The sequence below is a fragment of the Alligator sinensis genome, unplaced genomic scaffold (genome assembly GCF_000455745.1).
Source record: "Alligator sinensis unplaced genomic scaffold, ASM45574v1 scaffold20_2, whole genome shotgun sequence".
NCBI lineage: Eukaryota > Metazoa > Chordata > Crocodylia > Alligatoridae > Alligator > Alligator sinensis.
This window is the reverse complement of record NW_005842012.1, coordinates 1,777,534-1,799,911: the sequence shown is the minus strand read 5'-3', so window position 1 is coordinate 1,799,911 and position 22,378 is coordinate 1,777,534. Positions and strand designations below refer to the sequence as shown.

Sequence of the window (22,378 nt, the reverse complement as noted above, 5' to 3'; positions counted from 1 at the left end):
TAGTTTCATAGTTTCAGGGTCGGAAGGGACCTAATAGATCTTCTAGCCCGACCCCCCGCCAGGGCGGGAGAACAACCCCAAAAAAAAAACAAAAACAATCAAACAAAACCACTCACCCTAAAAACAAAAATGGGACTCAAATGAGTCCAGCCAGGTAAGTATCCAGCCTCTTCTTGAAGATCCCCAGGGTAGGGGCCAGCACCACCTCCCTTGGAAGTTGGTTCCAGCTCCTAGCCGCCCTGACTGTGAAGTAGTTTTTTCGGATGTCCAATCTGTACCTCCTCTCCATCAACTTGTGCCCATTATTCCTTGTTATGCCAGCAGGGGGTGGGGGAAACAGCGTCTCCCCCAAACCCTTCTGGTTCCCCCTAGTGAGTTTATAGACGGTCACCAGGTCCCCCCTCAGCCTTCTCTTGTGGAGGCTGAATAGGTTCAAGTCCCGCAGTCTCTCACTGTAGGGTCTGCCCTGTTGTCCCCGGATCATGCGGGGGGCCCTCCTCTGGACCCTCTCCATGTTGTCCACATCCCTCCTGAAATGGGGCGCACAGAACTGGACACAATACTCCAGCTGCGGCCTGACCAGCGTCGCAGAGAGGGGGAGGATCACCTCCCTGGCTCTACTCGAGATGCACCTGTGGAGCATCTCAACTGCTTTGAGTTTAAAGTGTGGCACTGAATTAAAAACAGTAGAGAGTCTTTTCTTTTAAAAAAAATGTGAACTGATATACAAACTGACAGAGCAAAATAACCGATTTTAGCTAGAATTTGATAGTTATAGGACTCCAGATGAATAATTAGAGACAGACCCATAATTTAAGAAGGGATTATTCACAATAGATATATGCTGTATCTGCTCCATCCCACTGCACCAAGCTCTTCTTCAGTCTATGGAATATCATACAATTTAATAAAACAGAGCAGAAAAATCTTGAAGTAAGGCCTGGAAAAGGCTTCAAATTTAAGTTTGTTAAAATATCAAAATATACCTCAGTACTGCAGCATGATCACAGCTCAAATATCCCTTTACATTAAAAACTGTGCACCAAGGAAGTAGAACACAGACACCTTATGACAAAATCCCTGCTGCATATGGGAGAGACTATCAAGTCTCAAACATTGTCTAGTAGCTAAACAACACGAAACTTGTACCCTCTAGCCATCCTAAAGGTAAATTCTAGGTAGGACAGAAGGTAACTAAAGCAAACCAAGGATAATTCCTTCTCTCCATTTATAAACATCGAGCATGCTAGTAACCATGTTCTGTGTTGGCAAATGTGGTCTGGCTATCCCCCTCTTGCTGAAACACACTGCACCCCCAGAAAAGAAGTTCAGAGGCCAAATTGAAAGCTACCCTTGGATCAGACCTTGGAAAGAGGAGCCACAAAACAAACAAACAAAAAAACCCACAAGCAAATTTGGTGTGATCACAAAGCCATCAAGACACCCCATGTTCACTTGTTGTTCTACTTGCCAAGCTGGTATGGTCTTAGATGCACTTTTTAAATAGAGGGAAATATAACAGTTGCAACTTAATTAAATAGGACTGATCCTTGCCACGTATGTTAAAGCTTCAGAGCTGATAGAGGTCACAAGGCAATGAACTTCAGCTACTTGCCAGCACCTGTGTTTAAAAGCCTCATTCTCTCATAACTGCTTGAGATACTGGCTGCACTATTATTTTCAGAGTTTGCTTATGAAGAAAATATAGGTGTTGTTGGAGTAAGGTACTATTTAATGGTCAAACTTATTAAGCTGTAGTTTTCCAATGTGAGAACTAAATTTTAATAGTGGTTCAACTGCTAGGATAGTCTCTATAGTCCATATTTGGGAGAGACTGCCCTTTATCATTACATCATATGGTTTAAAAACTAAGTTCCAACTCTTATTTTATATAAAGTCAGAAGGACAACAATATTGTTCAAACAGAAGAAACTGTACAGCTACAAAAACTAAGTTTTAACAGCTAAAAAATGACAAAAGCACATGGAATTGAAGAACTATGTCCAAATACTTTTGAATATACAAACAAAAACAAGTTTTTAATGTTTCCTCTGAAGCATGCACACCCATGTTAATCCACGTGAAAATATATCAGAAGTTGACAGTCTAAATTCGCTGACATGAAGATTATTGTTATATATGTGTTGGGTTCTCTCTTCAACTTTCTGATGAAACACAAGTTGAACTGCACACTTGCAAAGTAATTAAATATAGGAGGGTATTACAAAAGATCATGTATAGGTCAAGTACAGTAAGTTGAATTACTTGTAAACCTTCATTTGTGAGCAGGACAGTGACTAGCAGCAGTGGAAAATGGCTCTAATCTTTAAAAAGACACAAGAACCATCAAGCTAAATTAGAAGACTTCTTCAATAATATGCCACTTCTATAGCAATTTAGGATATTAAAGTCAAGATTATCACAGAACAATGCAACAATGGTTTTTATCTTCCAAAATTAACTAACTCTTATAAACAGAGCAAAAAACAAGACAAAGAAAAAAACCAAAAACACACAAAACTTCATATTTGGGCATCTGTTTAAGAGTTCCAGGCAAGCTCTAAACATTGCTCTTAAACATAACAAAGAGTTATAATTATAGGGACTTATATTAATACTTAATTATGGATAACATCACTTATAATTATGTTTAGGGACTTAATTGAACTTAACTTAGTTAGTGAAAGGTATTACCCTTGGTAACTTTTTTGGACCTATAGAAGGCATGAGTAAAAGGCCTGGCTCACTTCTGTGAGTGATAATTAAAAGCATCATAAGATGAGGCAACAATTTAACAGAAAAAAGTGAAAAACCAAACACTTTCTTCAAAGTGGTTGTTTGCACTTTGAAATAATACCATTCAGAGCAGGACTTTAAAAATTTAAAAAATGCAGGCTTTTTTTTTTTTTTTTTTTTTTAATATAAAATTGTGCTACTGCAAGAGCCTTTCGGAATACCTTGTTGGTAAATCCCCTTATAATTGACCTTTAGGAAGAATGAAGATAGGTAGAAAACCAAATATCTGCTTATTTTCTGCGTTCTATCAGGCTCTCCTTTGCTGGGAAAGGCTTTTGTGTGTTTAACCTCATCCAATTTCAGTACCATAAAGGAATGACACAATAAATAAAATTAAATGCAGAACACTATCTTAAATATCTCAACCTTAACATTACATTAAATCACTAATAACTTTTATAATTACATAACCTTTGAGTTCCCATTTAACTCAGCCACACTGCATATGTTCAGCATCAAAAAGCAAAATTCATCCATAGAAGGTCTTTTTGGACTAGGGCTTAATTGACATAATGAGGAGCACAGTTTGTCTCGGGTCCTGAACTGAACAATCCAGTCATGGCCAGTCTGAAACTTTATTAATAATATACAATATTTGAATATTATTGTAAAGACAAAAATCTAGGCAGACAAGTAGAAGCAACATAGACCAATCCAAGTCTCCTAATCCTTATACTTCATCCCTCTCACCAAAACCATCTCTTTTGTAAAGAGCAAATTTTTCCAGACTCGGCAGCCAGAAGATGTCTGACTTCCAACCAGGAAGAAATTTCATTATGCAACTACTAGGGTCTCAGTTTTTCCCAAGAACAATTTACAGTAACTAGGAAAATACATTGACAGCTTCTTTTTTTTTTTTTTTTTTTAAATTAAAGAAACACTTTTGTAGTACTGGTATACATAGCATGCAGTGTACCTGAAAATAAACTCTGACTTGCTCACCTTCCATTTGTCCATCTCCTTCAGCCATCACTTTGAGTTTAAATTCGTTTTGTGCATCGTGCTGCATGTTCTCTCTTTGTAGTTTGGTTTGTTGCATAGTATGAGTCTTCCAGAGTTTACGAAGCTCCTCCACTTCTGTCTCTGAATCTCGAGTTCGTTCCCTTACTAGCTTTCCCTTGCTAATTGTCTCTCTCTTTTGACAGTCTATGATATCTTCACAAGGCAGACATTCTTCCCTTTTCTCACTCTCTCCTTTTGGTATGGTGACTAGCATGGTATCCTGATCTGTGCAAACCCTTCCAACTGTGCTATGTTCTTCGCTGTGCAGTGCTCCTTGCAAAGACTGCCAAAGGATGTTTGCAACATTTCCCCCTACATTGTCCTCTCCCTTCATTTCCTTTTCAGCAGTTTCTGAACTTATAATATGGGTACCAAACCTCCTGTCATTTACAGACAGTTCAATACTGGATTTTAAATCACTAGGAACATTAATTGAGTCTGAAACTATGGTTAAACATTCTGCACTAGTTTGATTTATTGTTTGGACAGATTCTGATGAAGCTCCGGAAGATTTGTCTTGTCGAAGCTCATCTGAAGAAACCAGTTCTTCATGTATTGGAGAGAGTTCCGACTCTGTGAATACATCTTCTGAAAGCGACTCCTCTGTGCTTCTAGGGGCAGTGCTGGCACTATCGTTCCCAGTATCTCGAATCCTTGAGTCCATTTCATCTGTATTGCTTCTTGTACTTTTCTTGAAGTGGCAGAGATCCCTGGCAGATAACTGTTCTATCTCTCTGTTAAGCAAACAAAATGAAAGTATAAGTGCTTTTCATGTATTATTTCATAAATGTAGTAAGTAGTAGTTAGTGTTGAAAGGAACTAAGGAAACTTTTAAACAAAACGTAAGCACGTAACATATTGCAAATCATCTTCACATATGATCATAAGATAAACTGTAGGCTGAAGACTCTTACTAGTATAGGAATATGGAGGAAGAAGGGAGATTTCCAACTCCATTAAATTGCTTTATGAAAGAAACTCTTGGGATAGGCTTTATTATATTGGCAGAAAAGCTAGATGGGTAAAAGAACTTTGCTGTTGCAAGCTCCACCTATACTACTAGGAGGTCTGCTACTTTATATTAGACCGGACACATAGCAATGCATCTCTATCTCATATGTTAAGTAGGGTTTCTCAACTGGTGGGACGCGAAGGTCCTCTGGGTCGTGGTGGCGAAACGGGAAGTGCCATGGCACGACTTTGGTTTCGCTTTTGCACGCTTGGATCGGCTGGGGGGGGGGGGCCCCCCCCTCCTCCGTGGCTTCTGGGGGATCCCCTCCCCCCACTCGTCAACCAGTGGGACCAGGATTTTTTTACCTTATGTAGGTGGGACATAAGGTGCAAAATATTGAGAACTGCTCTGTTAAGTGACTTCTCTCTCATCTAAGACATAGTTATATCTATATCTATCTATACAGATATATTCTTTATTATTAATCTAAGATTAAACAGCTTAGAAAATGGACTAGCACAGACAACGACAGAATGAAGTACAGACAAAAAGAGAACACTTATTGGTTCTACTATTTAAAAGAAACAGTCAAATTCTATAGTCACTGAAGTTTATGCCTTCACCTCCTGCCCTCAGCAGCAGCAAAAAACTATACCTCTTTCTACAAAGTGTTTTAAGTAGACTTCATCTGACACTCAGTATACTCAATTCAATTTATACTGACAGCTTAACTTGGACAGCGCAAGATTCAGATCTATTTACTACATCTCCTCTTGAAATCCAAGTTGTTCAATTACTAAAATAGATCAGGATTAAGTTTACTCCTTTCCGTCTCAGATGGGTTACAGGTTAATGTGTTTGGGTTGTTGGTCATATGGATTAGATTCCTTGACTAGTAGTCTTAATGAACCAGTTATTTGATTCTTTAAGTAAATATACTAATAGGAAGTGCTTGAGTAATTTTAAAGCCATTTAAATCTGCATTGCAGTATACATATTGCAACACAGATCTCTTCTAATTATCAGCATATACTTAGTCTTAATTGAATCAAAAACTGCTCTGGTCTCAGGGCTGCTGCATTAGGGCTCTCTGATCAGCCTAAGGCAGGCAAGAAGCTGGTTCAGCTGTAGCGTTTCCTAGTCTGTCCGCCAACCCCTGCTTTCCCCAGAAATAGGGGCACATGTGACAGTTTGACCCACGTGCCCATTTCTGAGAGGAGCATGGGTGCAGGTAGAACTATAGTAAGAGGCAGCTCTTGCCTGCTTTATGCTGCCCAGAGTCCTAATGCACATGCCACAGTCCTTCCTGGGCTGGCTGTGCAGCTGGGGCAGAAAAGTTATCTGGAGTAGCAGCAACTGGCTGAGAAGCACTGAAGGTGAGGCAGCACCTACTTCTCAACTGGGGATGCTTGCACATTCAGAAAAGTGTTGGAGGAGTGCCCCAACTCTGAAACGGCTGAGAACTGGCTTAGACCAGACACCATATTCATGGGCCTGTTAGTGGTTTGGACACATTAGTAGTTTAAGTTATAACACACTTTTAAAACACAGAGCAATATGACAGACAGACTTTCTGGTGGCCAGTTTTTCCCCCCCTTTTCATTTTCTTTTTCATTTATTTAAAAGACATTTTTAAATTCTCCATGCACACATACATGTATCAAGCTTGCATAAAATGCAAGTACCATAAAGCATAAGAATTTTCTCCAGCAGGAGTAGATATAAACATAAAAGCAATCCCAGGTCAGGTAAAATTTGCAAGTTTTTAATTCTGAGGTCAGTTATTAGAAAAAATATAGTTTAGAAAATAATCTACTTTGAAGTATTTTTTGCAGTGTTGCTTATTTTTATAGGGGGAAAAAATCTATTTTGCAGTAAAAATCTGATAACCCAGAAACGGAAATCCTAGAACAATCCTCTGACAACGTATGTCCTCAAACCTTTACAGACATATCACTGTTAAGGCAGTTTTGCTACATATGCCATACCTTGATTCTACTGCCATATGAATATTCAAGGAAAAACCTTAACGGGCCCTGTTTATTCACAATGTCATCCCACAACATAGCTCAAAGACTAGTAACCCAAAAGGATTCATCCAAAATCTTAAAATTAAACAGATAACAATCTGAATGATCATTCTGTGCATCTGGGCTCTGGCTGCATGACACAGGGGCTGTTTCTAACCATGCCCTACATATCAGGCACCATGTACAGCATAAACAAAAAAAGTTCCTTGGGAAGAGAGAATTTTTATTTTATTTTTTTTTAAAAGACATCATAAATGGAAAGCAGCACAAGCCAAACAAGTGGTCATGTTAATTTGAAGTGACCTTATCTGTTCTTGTGATTCTAGTGTAATATTTGACACATTGTCTCAGAAATTAATTTATAAATTAATTCAAATGAGTTTGGATATTAGTCACGTGAATTCAGTTACAGGTCAGAAAGCTACAGGAAAGGTCACTGTTTTATTTCTTTTTAATGTAATTTTATCTTCAGTAAACTAGAAAAAGGTTAGGAAGCATGTTAGTGAGAATCATTTTTACATTTAAATTCTGAGATAATGCAAAAGGCTGAAGAACTACTAATATGACTGAGAAAATGGGTAGAAAGATGAAATGCAGCATGTTCTGGAAAAAAGTCTCTTATTTCAAGAGAAGGGAACTTAAAAAAATAAAATAAAAAAACCCAGCAACACTGATGGAACTCAGTGACAGAAATTCAAAATATGGTAAAATGAGGTCCCATGCAATTTTGGGCAGCAAATGAAACAACACACAGTCAATCTATTGTGGCCCTGGTGACAAGCACATGAAATAACATCTTAAGTTCTAGACTAGGGTTGTCCAACTGCCAGCTTGAGAGTGGTTAACATGTGGCCCTCAGACCTCTGTGGCCACCTCTCCTGCTACTCCACAGCAGTGAAGGGCCCAGGTGTCCGCATGCCACCAGCACAGCCCATTGTGGGGAGATAAGGGAGCCATGCACTGCTGGCACAACCCATGCAGCAGGGAGAAACCTAGGGGAGCCACCCCTGCTGTATGCAGCCAAGGGGCTACACGCCAGCAACACATGTGGCTTCCAAGGTTGGATAGCCGTGTGGTAGGTAATTCTTAAAAGAGATCTGGAGAGTATATGGGATGATATTGTTAGGTAAAAAGCTTGTTAAAAGTTCTCTCTGGGGCATTTTTTCAAGTCAGCAAATTGCTTTTTAACCTGACCTACAACACAAACTAGTGAAGAGGCAGCATTAGGACACTTAAAGTTATTTAACCTCCTGTATATAAATTTTCTTCAGTGAATGCAGAACATAAGGCTTCCTGTGTTGCACTCCAGTATGCCCTCGATACTTCAGGATACCATGGTATCCTGCAATATGTTTATACCCTTACGTGACTTTGACTGATAAAGGTAACATGGTTTTACAAAGTTCTAACTTGTTTTTCCATTAAATAATTAAGTCATATGTGCTCCATTTCTGATGAAAGAATATGAACTGGAGAACTTATGGAATAGTATGAAATGGCAGAAATAAACCTAACCAGACTGAGAAGAAAGGATTTTTGGTCACCATTTAAAGCAGGGGCATGCAATTATTCCAGGCAGAGGGACACTTACTGAGTTTTGGCAAGCCATTGAGGGCTGCAGGACAGGCAGCCAGGGACAGAGTAATATTAATTTTCTAAAATTTTTAGGGGCCCCGCGGGCCAGATAGAATGGCCTGGTAGGCCGCATCTGGCCCGCAGGCCACATTTTGCCCACCCCTGATTTAAAGCCAATTTTTAAAAATGCATATTACATCCTGAACAGTTGGGTGGAAGCCTCCTTACTTAAAGCTTCAAACACCCTTTTAACTCAAACTCCCTCTCTCTCAAATAAGCTAAGTTCAGAAAGAACCCATTGTATTTCTCCAGTAAAAGAAGGCAAAGCAAATACAATTTCAACAGAATTTTAAACCTGCTTTAGACACAAATTGCCCAGGTTTGGTTAGGTAGAGAAAAAGCAGAAGGAGACACGTTTTCTCTTATTAGGAGTACACTGTGAAAAATAAATTATGAAGATTTCTATCTGAAACTATTTAAGAAAGTCAGGCTATTTCAAAAGTTTGCTTGTATTTTTAAACTGTTTTTGTTAAAAAGTTAGTTTGTTCGGAGTTGCAACAGCTTTCCTATTTTAAGTACGAAGCAATTGTTTTAGAAGCTACATTTATAAATGAAGACCACTGCAATGACAGAGGAGGACACAGGGAACCTAAAATTCTTTTTTAAATATACATCCCATATCAAGAGTGGGAGGAAAAAAAAAAAAAAAAGAGAGAAGGCCTCCGGATTTTTCCAGGTTTCTCCATATAGATCTTGGATACTCCTCTTAAAAAACGTTTGTCCTAATTTACTCTAATTATCAATGCATTTCTAATAACACTTTTTGCAAAAAGTTTTATCAATGCTAATCTCTTACATGGGTAATGAATCCTTTATTTTGCTGTCCATTATTTCTTTATATAATGCTGCTGACATCACTTCTTCCATTGGACACATTATGCCATACTCTTCACAGCCGTTCTCTTGGACCAGAGGATCCGTTTTATGGGGATCGAACATTATATTATTTGGTGTCACTAGTAGCACACCATTCACTGTACCCTAAAATGAGAGGGAGAAAACAAGTGGTGAAGTTTTCCTGCATGTTTGAGGAAAGAAAAGAACTACTTTGATCAGCTTTTTCATGAGAAATAGCTTATTTTCAAGGTTTTATCCAAACTAATGCAACCGTTGCTACTGCCTACCTAACAGCACTACAGATGAACTATGAAAGATACCTACGGAAAAAAGATACCTTGTATCTTCAAGCAGACACGTATCACCAGTGCCACTTTTCATGGACAGAAACTCAAATCTGTCCTCTCTTGTGCTGCAAACTAACGGGGCTAAACCTTCTTATAGTGTTTGGGAATTGGACAGAGCAGGCTGAGCCAGCCTCCTGGAATGGGGAAATAATCCAGATAATTGTAAGAACCCTAGCAATCCTGAACAGAATCTTCAGACAGTGTTTCAAAGATCTGCTACTCTACTCATTTTAAACTCTTCAATTCGGAGAGAAGCCACAGAGTAGTAATTAATATCAACCATTTCCCTGCTTCCCTTTTAAAATGAGACTAGCAAACTGCCTGTCAAGAATGATGGAGGGGAGGGGGGCGACAGACAGGGACAGAGCCCCATGTCCAACCCCGCTCATCTGAGCCCACTCTCCCCTTTCTCCCCCTCTGTTTTGGGGTATGGCCCTACTCCCTCCTTCCCCCGCTGTGTCAGGCCCGGGCCTGCTCCTCCCCTGAATCGGTTCAGGTCCTCTCCCCCACCCCGCACCAGCGCGCTCAGATTCATAGATTCTATGGTCAGAAGGGACCTCAGTGGGCGGCCCCCCCCGCCACCGGGTCCTCCTCCCTTCCCTCTCCCCCCCGTTGCGTTGAGCCTGGGGCTGGTCCCCCCCTTCTCCTGCACTGCTTGGGGTCCCAGGTCACTCCGCCCACCACCGCCTCCAAGGAGAGGGTGGGACCAACACCAGAGGTGGTGGCCTTGCCCTCCCCCCCACTCCATTGCCTGTCATGGTGGCACTGTCCCTGTTTGTCACACTTTGGGTGTCTGGCAGCCAGTCAGTGCAAATAATCAGAGAGTGTGAATAAAGTGTTACGGACAGACAGACAGACAGACAGACTATGGCTTTACTCACACACACACACGGCATGTCTGAAGTAAATCTAATCTCAACTAGTCACAGAACCTGTCACACAAAGCAATATAGTAAAAGTTGCCATTTATGGAACTTACACTTAAAAAAAATGTTTTTTTTAAACAAATACAACATATTTTCATCCACATTGACTAAAGTTAACTTAAAATACTATGCCAATATCGCTTTGGTTCAGTCTATAGAAGAGATATTTTGTCTTTTTACATTTTTAAATTGCATTGAAGCTAAATAATCTAAAGCTATTGGGTGTTTATACACATGCTTTGGGGCAGGGGGGGTGGGGAACAACAGACATGAGCACCCAGAGTGTCTTATGATTAGTGCCAGCACCCAGAATGTCGTAATTTAAGTGCCAGCACCTGGAGTTTCTCATGATGAGTTGTCCCACACTGAAAAATGACAGAGGGGGCACTTTAATTAAAGCTTAACAAGCTTTAGTTAAAGTGCCCCTGCCACCATTTTTCAGTGTGGGGATGTTAATACATGAGATGCTGGAGTTTGCTGGAACACAGAAATGACCACGCTCCAGCAGACTTATTTAAATCGAGTCTGCTCTGATGTGCTGTAATGAAAGCAGCCTTGCTACATGTGTATAGACGTCCATTGGTATTAGTTACAAATGCAATTTTGAATAATAGTGACTGGATGCTAGTTAGTTGATCCATTCTGAGGTTTTTGCTAAGACTGAGGTTAATAAGCATACTTTTGATAGACTGTGACATGCTGACTCCTTTAAAAAGGAATTGGAAATACAGATATGAAAGTCATCAAAAAAAGTGTCCTATTTATTAATGCATAATTGGTTACACCAGTAGAAGCGCCAGGAAAACTGAGGGTCTATGGAACGTTACTTAAACTGGGAAAAATGTAACCTTAAGTAGAATTAAAACTGGCTTATGTTTATAATTTTTTTTTTTTTTTTTTTTTTTTTTTTTTTTTTTTTTTTTTTTTTACAGATTTTAAAAAGACACTTCCTACTATTGACACCATTTGTATAGATTTCCCATGGGCATTTCAGAAATAGATTAGTTTTACCTCCTAAAATTACAATGGGGAAATTCAGGAAGTGCAACAGTGCCTTTGAAAAGTATATATCAACAATACTTTAAGTGACTATACTTCAAAGCTGTCAATGCCCTTTTATTAGCTCGTGGGCAAAATGTGTTCAGAAACTATGACATTTTACTACAGAAATAGGTAGAACATAAATTATACAACATAAAAAAAAGACTCTTAGGGCACCAATTCTAATACCACTGCTCTCCTTGACAGCTTCAATGGTGTTATGGTAAGAGTTTACTTTGTCTAGAAAGTAGTACTCCAACTGCTACATCATAAGTCTCCATACAGAATTTTGCAGACAGACCTCCATTCAGAATTATATACATATAATTATATATGAAAAGTATGGCATTAAAACACACTATGTACGTTTGGCATTAAAACAAAAAGTAACGCTGATTTTAGTTCATGCAAGATCAGCAGCAGAAAGGACACCAACTGAATTGTATTGATAATAACTGGAAATGTGAGCTGGAAAAAGTTCTACTAAGCACTACACAGTCTACCCAGATCTGGATTTTTGCTAGTGATGTAAAGTGGAAGGGAGGAGGAAATGAGGGAGGACACAACATACAGAAGAAACAAGCCTATTTAATAAAGTATAAGGCATTTTCACAGCTCACACCAACATATTTTAGTTAAAAAGTCATTACCTGCTAAGCTCTGTCTAAACATAAAGACCTCTACCGAGAAACAGCGTCCACCAAACAACAATATTCCCAAGGATGTATGTGGGTACACCTACTGCTTTGAAACGAAAATGTAACTAATTTAAAAAGTTACATCTCCTTGTAATGAAAAAAAAAGCCTTCAATATAAAACCATAACCACTTACAGAATATGTAAATGCCACAAAAGACCATTATGTATAGCATGCCAGAAAACTGAAGCCAAACTACAGATTAGAGACAGGGCATATTCATTATTACAAGGTTGTAATGTTCCAAGTGGTATACACAAATTTTAAATTTAGACCAGTGTTACTACAGACTACTCAATTTGTCTAAGACAATAAAAGCCGTCTTAGAACTTCTACATAGGAGTAATTACCTGAATGGCAGCTGAATGCAATAGTAAGAGACAGCCCTCCCTAAAACAGAAACCTTAAAACATCCAGTGATGTATTACTCCTTTCTGGCTTCAAATAGCAAAAAGCCTCAAATACGTAAGATTCTTCATTGTAAAAAGACTCAAATGGGTAAGATTATAGAGCACCACTGAAAACAAATTGTGAAATGAATTGAGGGGGATTTAAGAAGAAGAGAAAACTAAAATTCAAGCCCATCTAGCACACTTTAGGGATGTCAGTATAATTTAAAGTCCTCCACCAACATGCCTCATTTGATCTTCTTCAGAGTAATTAACATGGCTAGGAACAGTGAGACTACCTGACTTCTCAAGCATAAATATCTTGGTGGCTGACACTGGAACATCAAAGAATCATTGGTGAAATCACAGCAAAAAATCTCCCCCCCAGGACTGGGTCTCATCGCTGCTTGTCCTTTCTTTATGTTGCTTTTTCTTACTATATCAAGGACAAGTAGTGTTCAAGCATTTTATGTGCTCATACTTTTAAAAAAAGCGATTTCTTCAGGGATTATTTGCCATCCTAACTGTTACTGCCTATATCGTCAAACTGCAAAATGCCTACTTTTACTTAAAAAGGAAGAGACATGACATGCCTTCAGTTATAGTTACAGACACTTAAAAACAAGGTCTTCAACATTTGGGTACAAGAAAGTCACTCTGCTAGTTTTTGTCATAACAGTGAAAACAAACAAAAATACAAACACTAAATTTACTTGCATAAATCACAGGATAAAAATGCACTGTAAGGATCACCTAGTCCAGGGGTGGCCAACCCATGCTACACATACCCTAAGTGGCATGGGCAGCCTGTGTGTGGCATGTGGTAGAACAGGGAGGGAGCAGGGAACACAGTGGCATGGAGCAGAAATCAGTGACAGATGAGGCAGAGGAAGGGAGCTAAAGTGGCACTTGCAGGGAGGCATAGCACTTATCTTGTGACACCTGCTCAAAAGCTTGGCCCCCAGTGATCTAGTTCAATCACTTGCAAGCAAAATAACATCAAAGTCATGGCTGGCGAGAGACTGGAGGTGAGGTGGGGGGCCAGGAAAGAGCTGGCAGGCAGGCTGTGCTGGTAGACCCCCTCCAAAGGTGCCACATTATGAAAACAAATTTGCTGGTGAAGACTAAATTTAACTTGAATGAAGTCTAAGCAGTCATGGATATCTCAATAGATGACACTGTCCTTATTCGGTTGAGACAAAATTTCTAATCCACACTAAAAAGGTTGCCCTATGATACTCAGATTTTCTCCATAGTTTTCAGGGTGCATGCATGTAAACAGCTACATTTATGACTCAATCAACATGTCCAACTGATGGTACTAGACATATATACCATGACCACCAGTGTTCAAGCAGTACATGGGACAGTTTACTCTTGCTGTCAGTGGGGAAGAAAAGTTTACACTGATATGATGATTCAGTTTCCATACATTTTCAAGCCTATGCTTCTCTTGAGAGTACCAATAAGGAGGTTATCAACTGTGCTGGGGGCTGTGATGTTGAAGACCTGTAAGTCTTCACGTGATCATACGGTCTTATTTGCAGTCAATGATGGCAGTTTTGTAATATATTAATACTTTGATGCCATCAGTTGATAGAAGTCCTTTCCTACGGCAGTTTTCTGTTAGAGTTGGAAAAAATCTTTTGCCCACGTAACTCTGTGATTAATTTCCCTTTGAACACAATCAGGGTAATCTTTTTTGAACCATGGTGACTAAGTGCTTCCTAGAGCCTTTAATCTTCCCTCTAATTAGAAATATTATGAAGTATATTAGTATTAAAATAAAATCAGAACCTGAAGTATTAAAGACAAAAAAAATCCACTTGCAGCACATCATTGTTTATGCTGAAGTTTTGCTCTTTGAGCAAGACTTTTTCTGAAGCAGCTTTTACAGAACATAAACAACATGCAGAGAATGCATGTGCTGTGCAAGGTGTTCAGAGTAATAAGTTCCCAGCTACAGTTCTGTTTGGCCCGTCTACTTGACCTATGCAGGGCTCCTACACATGGGTGCAGAGCTTGCTTGGACAAGCTGGAAATCCGGCACATCAGAGCAGACTTGATTAATTGAGCCTGCTGGAACATGGAAATTGAGGTACTTCAGCAGCCTCGCACGTCACCTGTATCAGTGTTGCTGTGTGTCTCCGTGCTGACAAAATGGTGGCAGTGCGCTCTGAAATAAACACACATTCAAAGAGCTTTAGTTCAAAGCGCCCCTCTAACACTAATTTGTTCAGTGCGAGGACGCATGGCAATGCTGATACATGCGATGCATGGGCACTTTTAATTAGCGGGCCTGGATAATAAAGGCATCCAGCACCGCATCCAGGAGTGTGTGTAAAAATGCCCAGAGTTACTGCAACAGACTACCTGGAAAACTTTAGCTGTTAAGCAGAGCCACGGTCTTATAGCTTGCCCACATTAATATAGGCAAGAAAATTAACTCACATGAGGCTAAAGAGATGAATTCAAAATGGATTAAAAGCTCATGAAACTTCTGTGTGGATACTCTCAGAAGTAAGTGTGACCATACAGAGAATTAATGCTATTTAATTAATCCACTTTAAAATTCACAGCTTCAGTTGCAGTGGGTTAATCTCCCCATGTATCCTCATAAAGACAATCCCTTAGTGCACATGCACATTTGATTCTCTTTGGCTCTAGTATTGATAGGCTGACCTTGGGTACTGGAATATCCCCCTACCAAGTTGAAAAGATTAACATATGGTATGCAACAGCTGAAATAAATCCCAAACAATCAAGATCAGTTTGAAGAGGCTAAGCTGGAGTCTCAGGTGTACATAAACAACACCTTTTAAGACCATTCCAACACTCATGCAGACTGAAGACTATTTCAAATAGTTATTCTTTAAATAGTAAGCAACATCAGGTCACAGCAGAACTCCCCTTCAGTCTTAAACACGGGACAGAGAACTGTCTTGAGGCGCCTTCTGTTAATCTTTTGCCATGGAAAAATGTACCCTTTTATATCTTCTTCTTTGCTTTATTTCCTAGGCAATTTTTGATCCAAGACAATGCTTTGCCCCTCATTCCTCAACTGTTTAGCTTCTCACATGGATTTCTACCACAGCCTTTTTGAATATGAACAAAATGTTAGCTTATTCTTCTTTATCCACTCATCTGATAAAAGTATTCCAAATTAAATATAAAACTATAGTACACAAGTGACACAGCAACCAACTAGCAAGAGACAAGGTCAAGAGCTTGTCCTCCTCTCCAGTTATGGATACACAAGAACAATTTTAGTAGACCTGTATGACAAAGTGAAAATTTCACAACTGTTTTAAGAAAACAAACCAAAGAACTGCAGAGCTTTACAGAAGGCTAAAAAATTTGTTTCACTCTATGCTTACGTAGTACTATGATAGCAAAATCTTATATCCCGTATGATCCTTAGAAAAATGCAGGACAGACTATTTGGAATTCATTCCTGTGTAGCAAATGTAACATTAGTTTTACCTGAACTTATTAAAATTCTTTGTTATTATTTGTTTTACACCTTTGAAGATGTCGCAACACGCAAGCCAAACTTTCATCAGTGCCCAAGTGAGGGCAGAGCTCCCAATGACATTCATTGAAAATTTATGCTCCTAAATTCCTAAGCCTTTATGGGAAGTCACAACACAAGAGATTTTTTTCCTTATCAAGCAGAGATATAGCATATAGCCTTCTGATATGAGCTCTGGCTCACAAATGACTATCTCCAGAAAAATCTATAAAAATGCAGATGTGCATGCAAATGTGCCAGCTCTGTGCAGCATGTGCAGCCACTCCAGTCCTATGTACCATATGTAGCATACAACAGTTCCAGGGCTTGCCACGTACATGGCCCCCGGGACCAGCACCGGGCATATGCTCCCTGAAGCATGCAGGCTGGGACCAGTGCTGTACACATTGTTAAGGGGGCCCGAGGTGTAGACTGTACCCCGAACTGATCCCCTATGTTCTCTGCAGGCTGGACCCAGTGCTGCAGTTGCTCCACAGGGGTCAGTCCCAGTCCAGCCTGCAGGCTGGCTCCAGAATGGAGTTCGATACCCCTCCCCTACGCCACTACTCACTAACTTCCAACCTGCAGTTCTCATCTTTTTTCATTTGAGTCCATGAAAGTTAGACAGTCTTTCTTTGAAAAAACATAAGGCATACTAACCAGAGCTCACAGAACTCAGTCAAATCTAGGAATGGAAGACAGGGCACAAAGTAAACTCACAAACATATGACAGAACAGTATTAACAAAGAACTTGTGGTTTTGTATTATGAGGATTAAGTTTACCGTACAAACTTTTCTAGGGACACATGTCAGTCAAGAACAGGATCTGACTGACAAAAGAAACCCCTTAGCAGAGATTAAAGCTATACTGGCAAGACTCCACTTTTGCCCATGCAGATTATTTTGCTAAAAGTGAGCTGGAAAAAGCCATATTGGAAAAAGTTTTTACCAGTAAAGGAGAAGCCCATACTAGAAATGCTCTCCTGGTGTAGTTATACTGGTACAGCTATGCCAGCAAGCTCAACCAAATGGCAGCTCATTTTAAGGTAAAGCATCTTGCCCTCAAAGCAGAGAAGGAGAGCAGAGGAAGGAGAAGAATCCCAGCCTGCAGCCTACTCTCCCCTGAGGAAAGACCAGCAACTTCTGTGGGCAGATCTGTGGCTCAAGAACTGGACTCATAAGTCACCTCAAGACCCATCCATGAGCTATGGTAGAGACCATCCTCAAAACGAGGGATTGCCAACAAGACTTACAGCTATGCCAGCAAACTCCCTTCCAACTCAGTTCCTGAAGACATGCAGTTTATTTTCTTTTAACCAACAAACTTTCTATTGTAACTAAAAGCAATTCCTCTAAATTAAAATAGTTTCTGAAGCAGAGCAAGTTACATTAGAAAAGAATTCTACCAGAATTACTGTATTATACTAGGGTTTCTGATGGCAACAGAAATCCTAGTCAGATCCCCTCCCCAGATGCTTCTAACCAACACAGAAGTATCACTGAAATATTTAAATGAAGACCTTGCTTCATGCTGAAGGAGCAGTCTCAGAGAATTAACAGTACTTTCAACTCCAGCTGAATAATTTGCCTAAAATAAGCAGCTCTGTGATTTCTCATGAGTCATTGCTGAGCTTCCTAGACCAGAGGTCAGCAGCCTATTGCCTTGTGGGCCAGTTTTAGCCTGCAAAGGGATTTTACCTGGCCCATGGCACCCGGACAATGGCAGCAGCAATTGGCTGCAAGGGGATTGGGCAGCACAGAAATCCATAGCACAGGGAATGATGCAGCAGCAGGGGAAGAAAAAAAAAAAAAAGAAAAAAAATCAGTTGCATTCAGGGTGTATCAATGATGACTGGATCACAGGCAGCATCCTGCTTTAGACCAAGCTCTGTTAATTTGTCCTATGGCTCCTTAAAGGTTGACAAGCCCCGTCTTAGACTTAATCATTCTTGAGTCGCAGAATTCCCTTTCTGTGAAAAAAACCCAAACCTTTAGTGCCTACTTACAGGACAGAGAGGTGCCTGTATATCTGGAAACGTTTTAAAGCCCCTAGTAGGACACCTTTTCAATTCAAGTGCCCTGCAGCTGGGTTCTCTCACACAACTGACTGTTCCCTCTAAAAGGGACAGACTACCCTGCTACAGGCAGTTTGTCACAAGTGACAAATCGACTAATATGGCAAAAAAGTAAAGTATAGGAATCTAGAGAGTATATGTTTTTCTTAAGTATTCTAGCCAACAAGATTAACTATATCAGTCTACCAGGACAAAACTTACCTTGGATTCTATTTTAAATAGCAGAACTTAACACACAAATTGCTCAATAGTTAGAAGCTTAAGTACCTTGCCATTAGTGATGTAGTTACAGTTAAGTTTGAGAAATTTTTCAGTAAACGCTTCTTCTTCTTCTGAGGTGGATGATACCACTCTTGCAGGACGAACAGATGCAAAAGCTGGTGAAGCAGCTGCCTCTTTCCGCTGCAGCGCATCTGGATCCTACAAAAAAAAAAAAAAAATGTATTTTCCAGGTGCAAAACAAAAATACTCGAATGCATGCAGTTTTATATGTGCAGTTGTAATCTTTCTAATTTCCTATTTTAATGCTGAGCAGTTGAAACTGTGGCTCCATACACCTTAAATATTGAAGGACAGCCAGACACTCAGCTGATGGAAATCATAGCTCCAGTTAATCAAAGCTTGACTACAGTGAAGCTCTCTCATGCAAGGGTTCTGTCCCATAATGATCAGGTAAAGGGAAACAGACAATATGGATACTTATAAACTAGATGCACAAAAACAAGTTGAAGTATTACATCATGCAAGAAGGAAACAGCCTGCAGGACTGTTTTCCATAACATCAAAAGCAGGTTTTAGTTGCCCTCAGTAACTCTTCTGCAAACTCAGTGAAGAAAGTGGAAGCTCACAGATGCAAATCAGACTTTCTATAAAGCCAGAAATGGAATAAAAATCCTGGATTGAGGCTGCAGTACTACCAGTTAGGAATGAAAGACACATTGTACATCTGATGCAAAAATCATTGGCAAACACCAACAGAACCTGACAATTAGCATTCTTTTAAAACTAGAAAGGAGGAGTGAAGACTCTGCTCCAATGCCTAAATTACTTTTAAAAGCAAGAAAAAAAAAAACCCTCCACACATGATTAGAAAATCTTCAATGTTTACAATCATCTCCTTATAAAAATAACTACTATTCATAATTACATTAAATAGCACAGGTTTGGGGGTTTTTGTGCTTTGAGACTTCCATCATTCCTTTCAATCTCTATTTTCCAGGTCTGTTCACCATTAAAATTACTACTAGTAATATGCTCTACAATCCAAGGGGTATTAACCAAGTATTTAGTCAGCAATTCATTTGGCCCATAGCCTTACTTCAGGGCTTTCTGACATTTCAGAAATTTAATAAAATAGGTTGTCTCTTATTTATTCACCTACCTTGCCCCCTTAAAATTAGCGATTGAAAGTTGGGGGGGGGTGCATCTTAAATGAGAGAAGAGATTCTGACTGATTTGGTTAAAGGGAAATTTTTTTATTCTGCGTTTCCAAGAGAGGATGCTGGTCTTATCTGGTGAGGGTGGGGTGGTATGCAAATAAATAAAGCATTTTAGCAAATTTCTAAGTAAAGGAAAGCTCTTAGCAGGTTTCCCAGGGCTTAAATCCTCTCTCTTTCTTCTTCCGAAAGTGTTACATAGGCTTGTGACAGTACATAAGCACATAAACAGGCACTATTTTGACCAGACTTTGTACTTCACTCAGAAGCAAGATATTAGACTATTTTAAAATATTTACTGATATTTCTAGGTGATGTTTTCCACAAGGCAGGCCACGCCTATGGTTTAATTACTAACATTGGTCAGATAGGACACTGTAGGAATTGAAAAAGGGAGAGAAACTGCAGAAATGTTGGCAGTAGATTTCTGTACTAATTCCCATTACGGATATTTCTGTTTCTTGAGGATTAGTTTAAGACTGATGCTTAATCAAGTGCATTTGAAATCTACCAACATAGTAGCTTTCCCACTTGGTTTTAAGCAGATAGTGATATCAGGAAGCACAAGATATTTATAACTGATTTTAAACACCAATCCAAGCTGCAGTTTGAGTTTTCTGATGTGACCAAGCTTATTGAAACTTCTCCTACAATGATTAATCAGACTTGTTGATCAGAACCCCACATACTTTGCATCTCTTTATACTCTGCCCTGGTTCTCATTGCCCAGTCCCACAGCAGATCTTCAGAACTGCGCTGGCATTCTAAAACTGGCCTGTAAGCTTTTTAACCCAAGTGTCACAAGATCCTTTAAAAGGGGGCCATGCAATATTAGCATTGGTAGGTGGACAGGCACCTACACAGGATTCACAAGATAAACCCAGAGATTTCAAATAGGAATCCACAGTGTCAAAAACTTGCTGACCTGTTGTGGGCTTTCTGAGTTCTTTGCAACAGAAGAATTTTTTTATTATAGTTCAGTAATCAAAAAAAAGTTTGAAAGTCAAGAGTAGGCATTTTCTGAGTGGTGCCTCAAGTCTAAGAAAGGGTGCCTTAAATCTAAAAAGGTTGATAACCACTGATCTAGGCTTACGGCTAGCATGCGCTACATAGAAGTCATACTTACATTGCTGGAAGTTACCATGGCTTCTAGCAAAGCTGACGGTCTTTGCTATAAACAAAGCGGATTTATTTACTGTAATGTTTAAGAATCATCCTACAAGGCACATGGCAATCCTTTATTTCCCTTTTGAAATGTTTCTTAAATTTTGAAAATAAACTTTCTGAAGAAAATATATACTTTTAATTCATTCTCGTCTTCCTTGATAATCCCAACTTTAAACCATGTGATACACTTAATATAGAGATATACCCAGTTTCCACCAAACCCTAGAGATTACTATTTTACTCTCATGTCTGGAATGTGAACAAAATAACCTCTGAACAATAGAACAGAACAACAAGGTTTTCCTTTTTACCATATCCAGAATATATAGTACATTCACAGACTGACAGGTCTATTCCCAACATTTTGATTTCCCTTCCACTTGAGCAATTTATTTCTCAGTGTGCCTGCTATATCCATACTTATATTCTAATAGTTATTCCTAGAAGGAATGAAGAAAGAGATAGGAACATTTTTCTTTACACTTGTTCCTTCATTTTACAATGAGGCAGAAAACTCAGTTTCAGGTCAGAACTTTGTTTAAAACATTATCAGCACGGGTGTAACTGACTGGAGAAATAGAAAAATAAAGCTGGGGAGGAGGGAAGGAGGGCAGAGAATTTGTTATGTGGGAAGATGATGTTGGAGAGAGTCCAGCAGAGGACAACGAAAATGGTTAGGGGCACGGGACACGATTTCTGAGGAGAGGCTGAGGGAACTGCATTTATTTAGTCTGCAGAAGAAAAGACTTGGTGCGATTTGATATCAGCCTTCAGCTACCTGAAGGGTGGCTGCAAAGAGGATGAAGCCAGACTGTTTTTAGTGGTGACAGATGCCAGAACAAGGAGCAATGGTCTCAAGTTGCAGTGAGGGAGGTTTAGGTTGGATATTAGGAAAACTCTCTCACTAGGGCTAGGGACAGACATTACACGTAAATCCGTTTAAGTGATCGGAAACTGGTTTAAACCTGTAACACAACCGATGCTCAGTGCACATAAACCAGTTTAAGAATGGCTGAAACCGTTTTGAGATAAACCTGGTTGAATGTAGTATCCTACTTAACTGATTCGACTCGGAGCAGTTTATGCAATGTCTGTCCCAGCCACCTTGCTGGTTTAAGACAAAACCAGACTCGCCTAGCATCCCAGCATGCTCTCTGCTCCTCAGCAGGGCTGGCCCCTCCCCTCTGCTCCCTGGCTGCAGCTCCTCTTCCTCCCCCTCACCACTCCCTGCTAAATAGGATTTCCCCCCTCCCCTTTGCCTTGCTGAGGGTGTATTAGCTAGCACAGGGGTTTTCAACCTTTTTTAACAAGAGTATGCCTTTGGTCTCAAAGTTTCAGCTGATGTACCCCTTATAGTTTTTTCTTGTTTTTAATGTCATTGGGGGCAGATTGAGATCCCTGTGGTGAGGGAGGGAATGGGGCTGGGGCAGGTGCTGCATAGGTGGAGGGAAAAAAAAATTAGTGGGGGGGTGGGGGTGAGCACACACGTGGGACCACTGGAGTCCAGTGGCTAATCCATGGGTGTGGGAGCCAAGG

General features: G+C 39.8%; 1 protein-coding gene across 7 annotated transcripts in view; it reads right to left on the bottom strand.

Annotated features, from left to right (window-relative positions):
• The window catches only part of OXR1 (oxidation resistance 1), a 461,315-nt gene that overhangs the window by 73,264 nt on the left and 365,673 nt on the right, over nucleotides 1–22,378 (bottom strand). For 6 of the 7 annotated variants that reach the window (XM_014519136.2, XM_014519135.1, XM_025202026.1 and 3 more), the window contains 4 exons: nucleotides 20,802–20,846; nucleotides 18,507–18,659; nucleotides 9,212–9,396; nucleotides 3,739–4,532 (listed from right to left, as the gene is read on the bottom strand). In XM_014519136.2, coding sequence (XP_014374622.1) covers nucleotides 3,739–4,532; nucleotides 9,212–9,396; nucleotides 18,507–18,659; nucleotides 20,802–20,846 — 1,177 coding nt within the window. The remainder of the gene's footprint in view (nucleotides 1–3,738; nucleotides 4,533–9,211; nucleotides 9,397–18,506; nucleotides 18,660–20,801; nucleotides 20,847–22,378) is intronic. The other variant, XM_006021932.3, reaches the window with a different exon arrangement.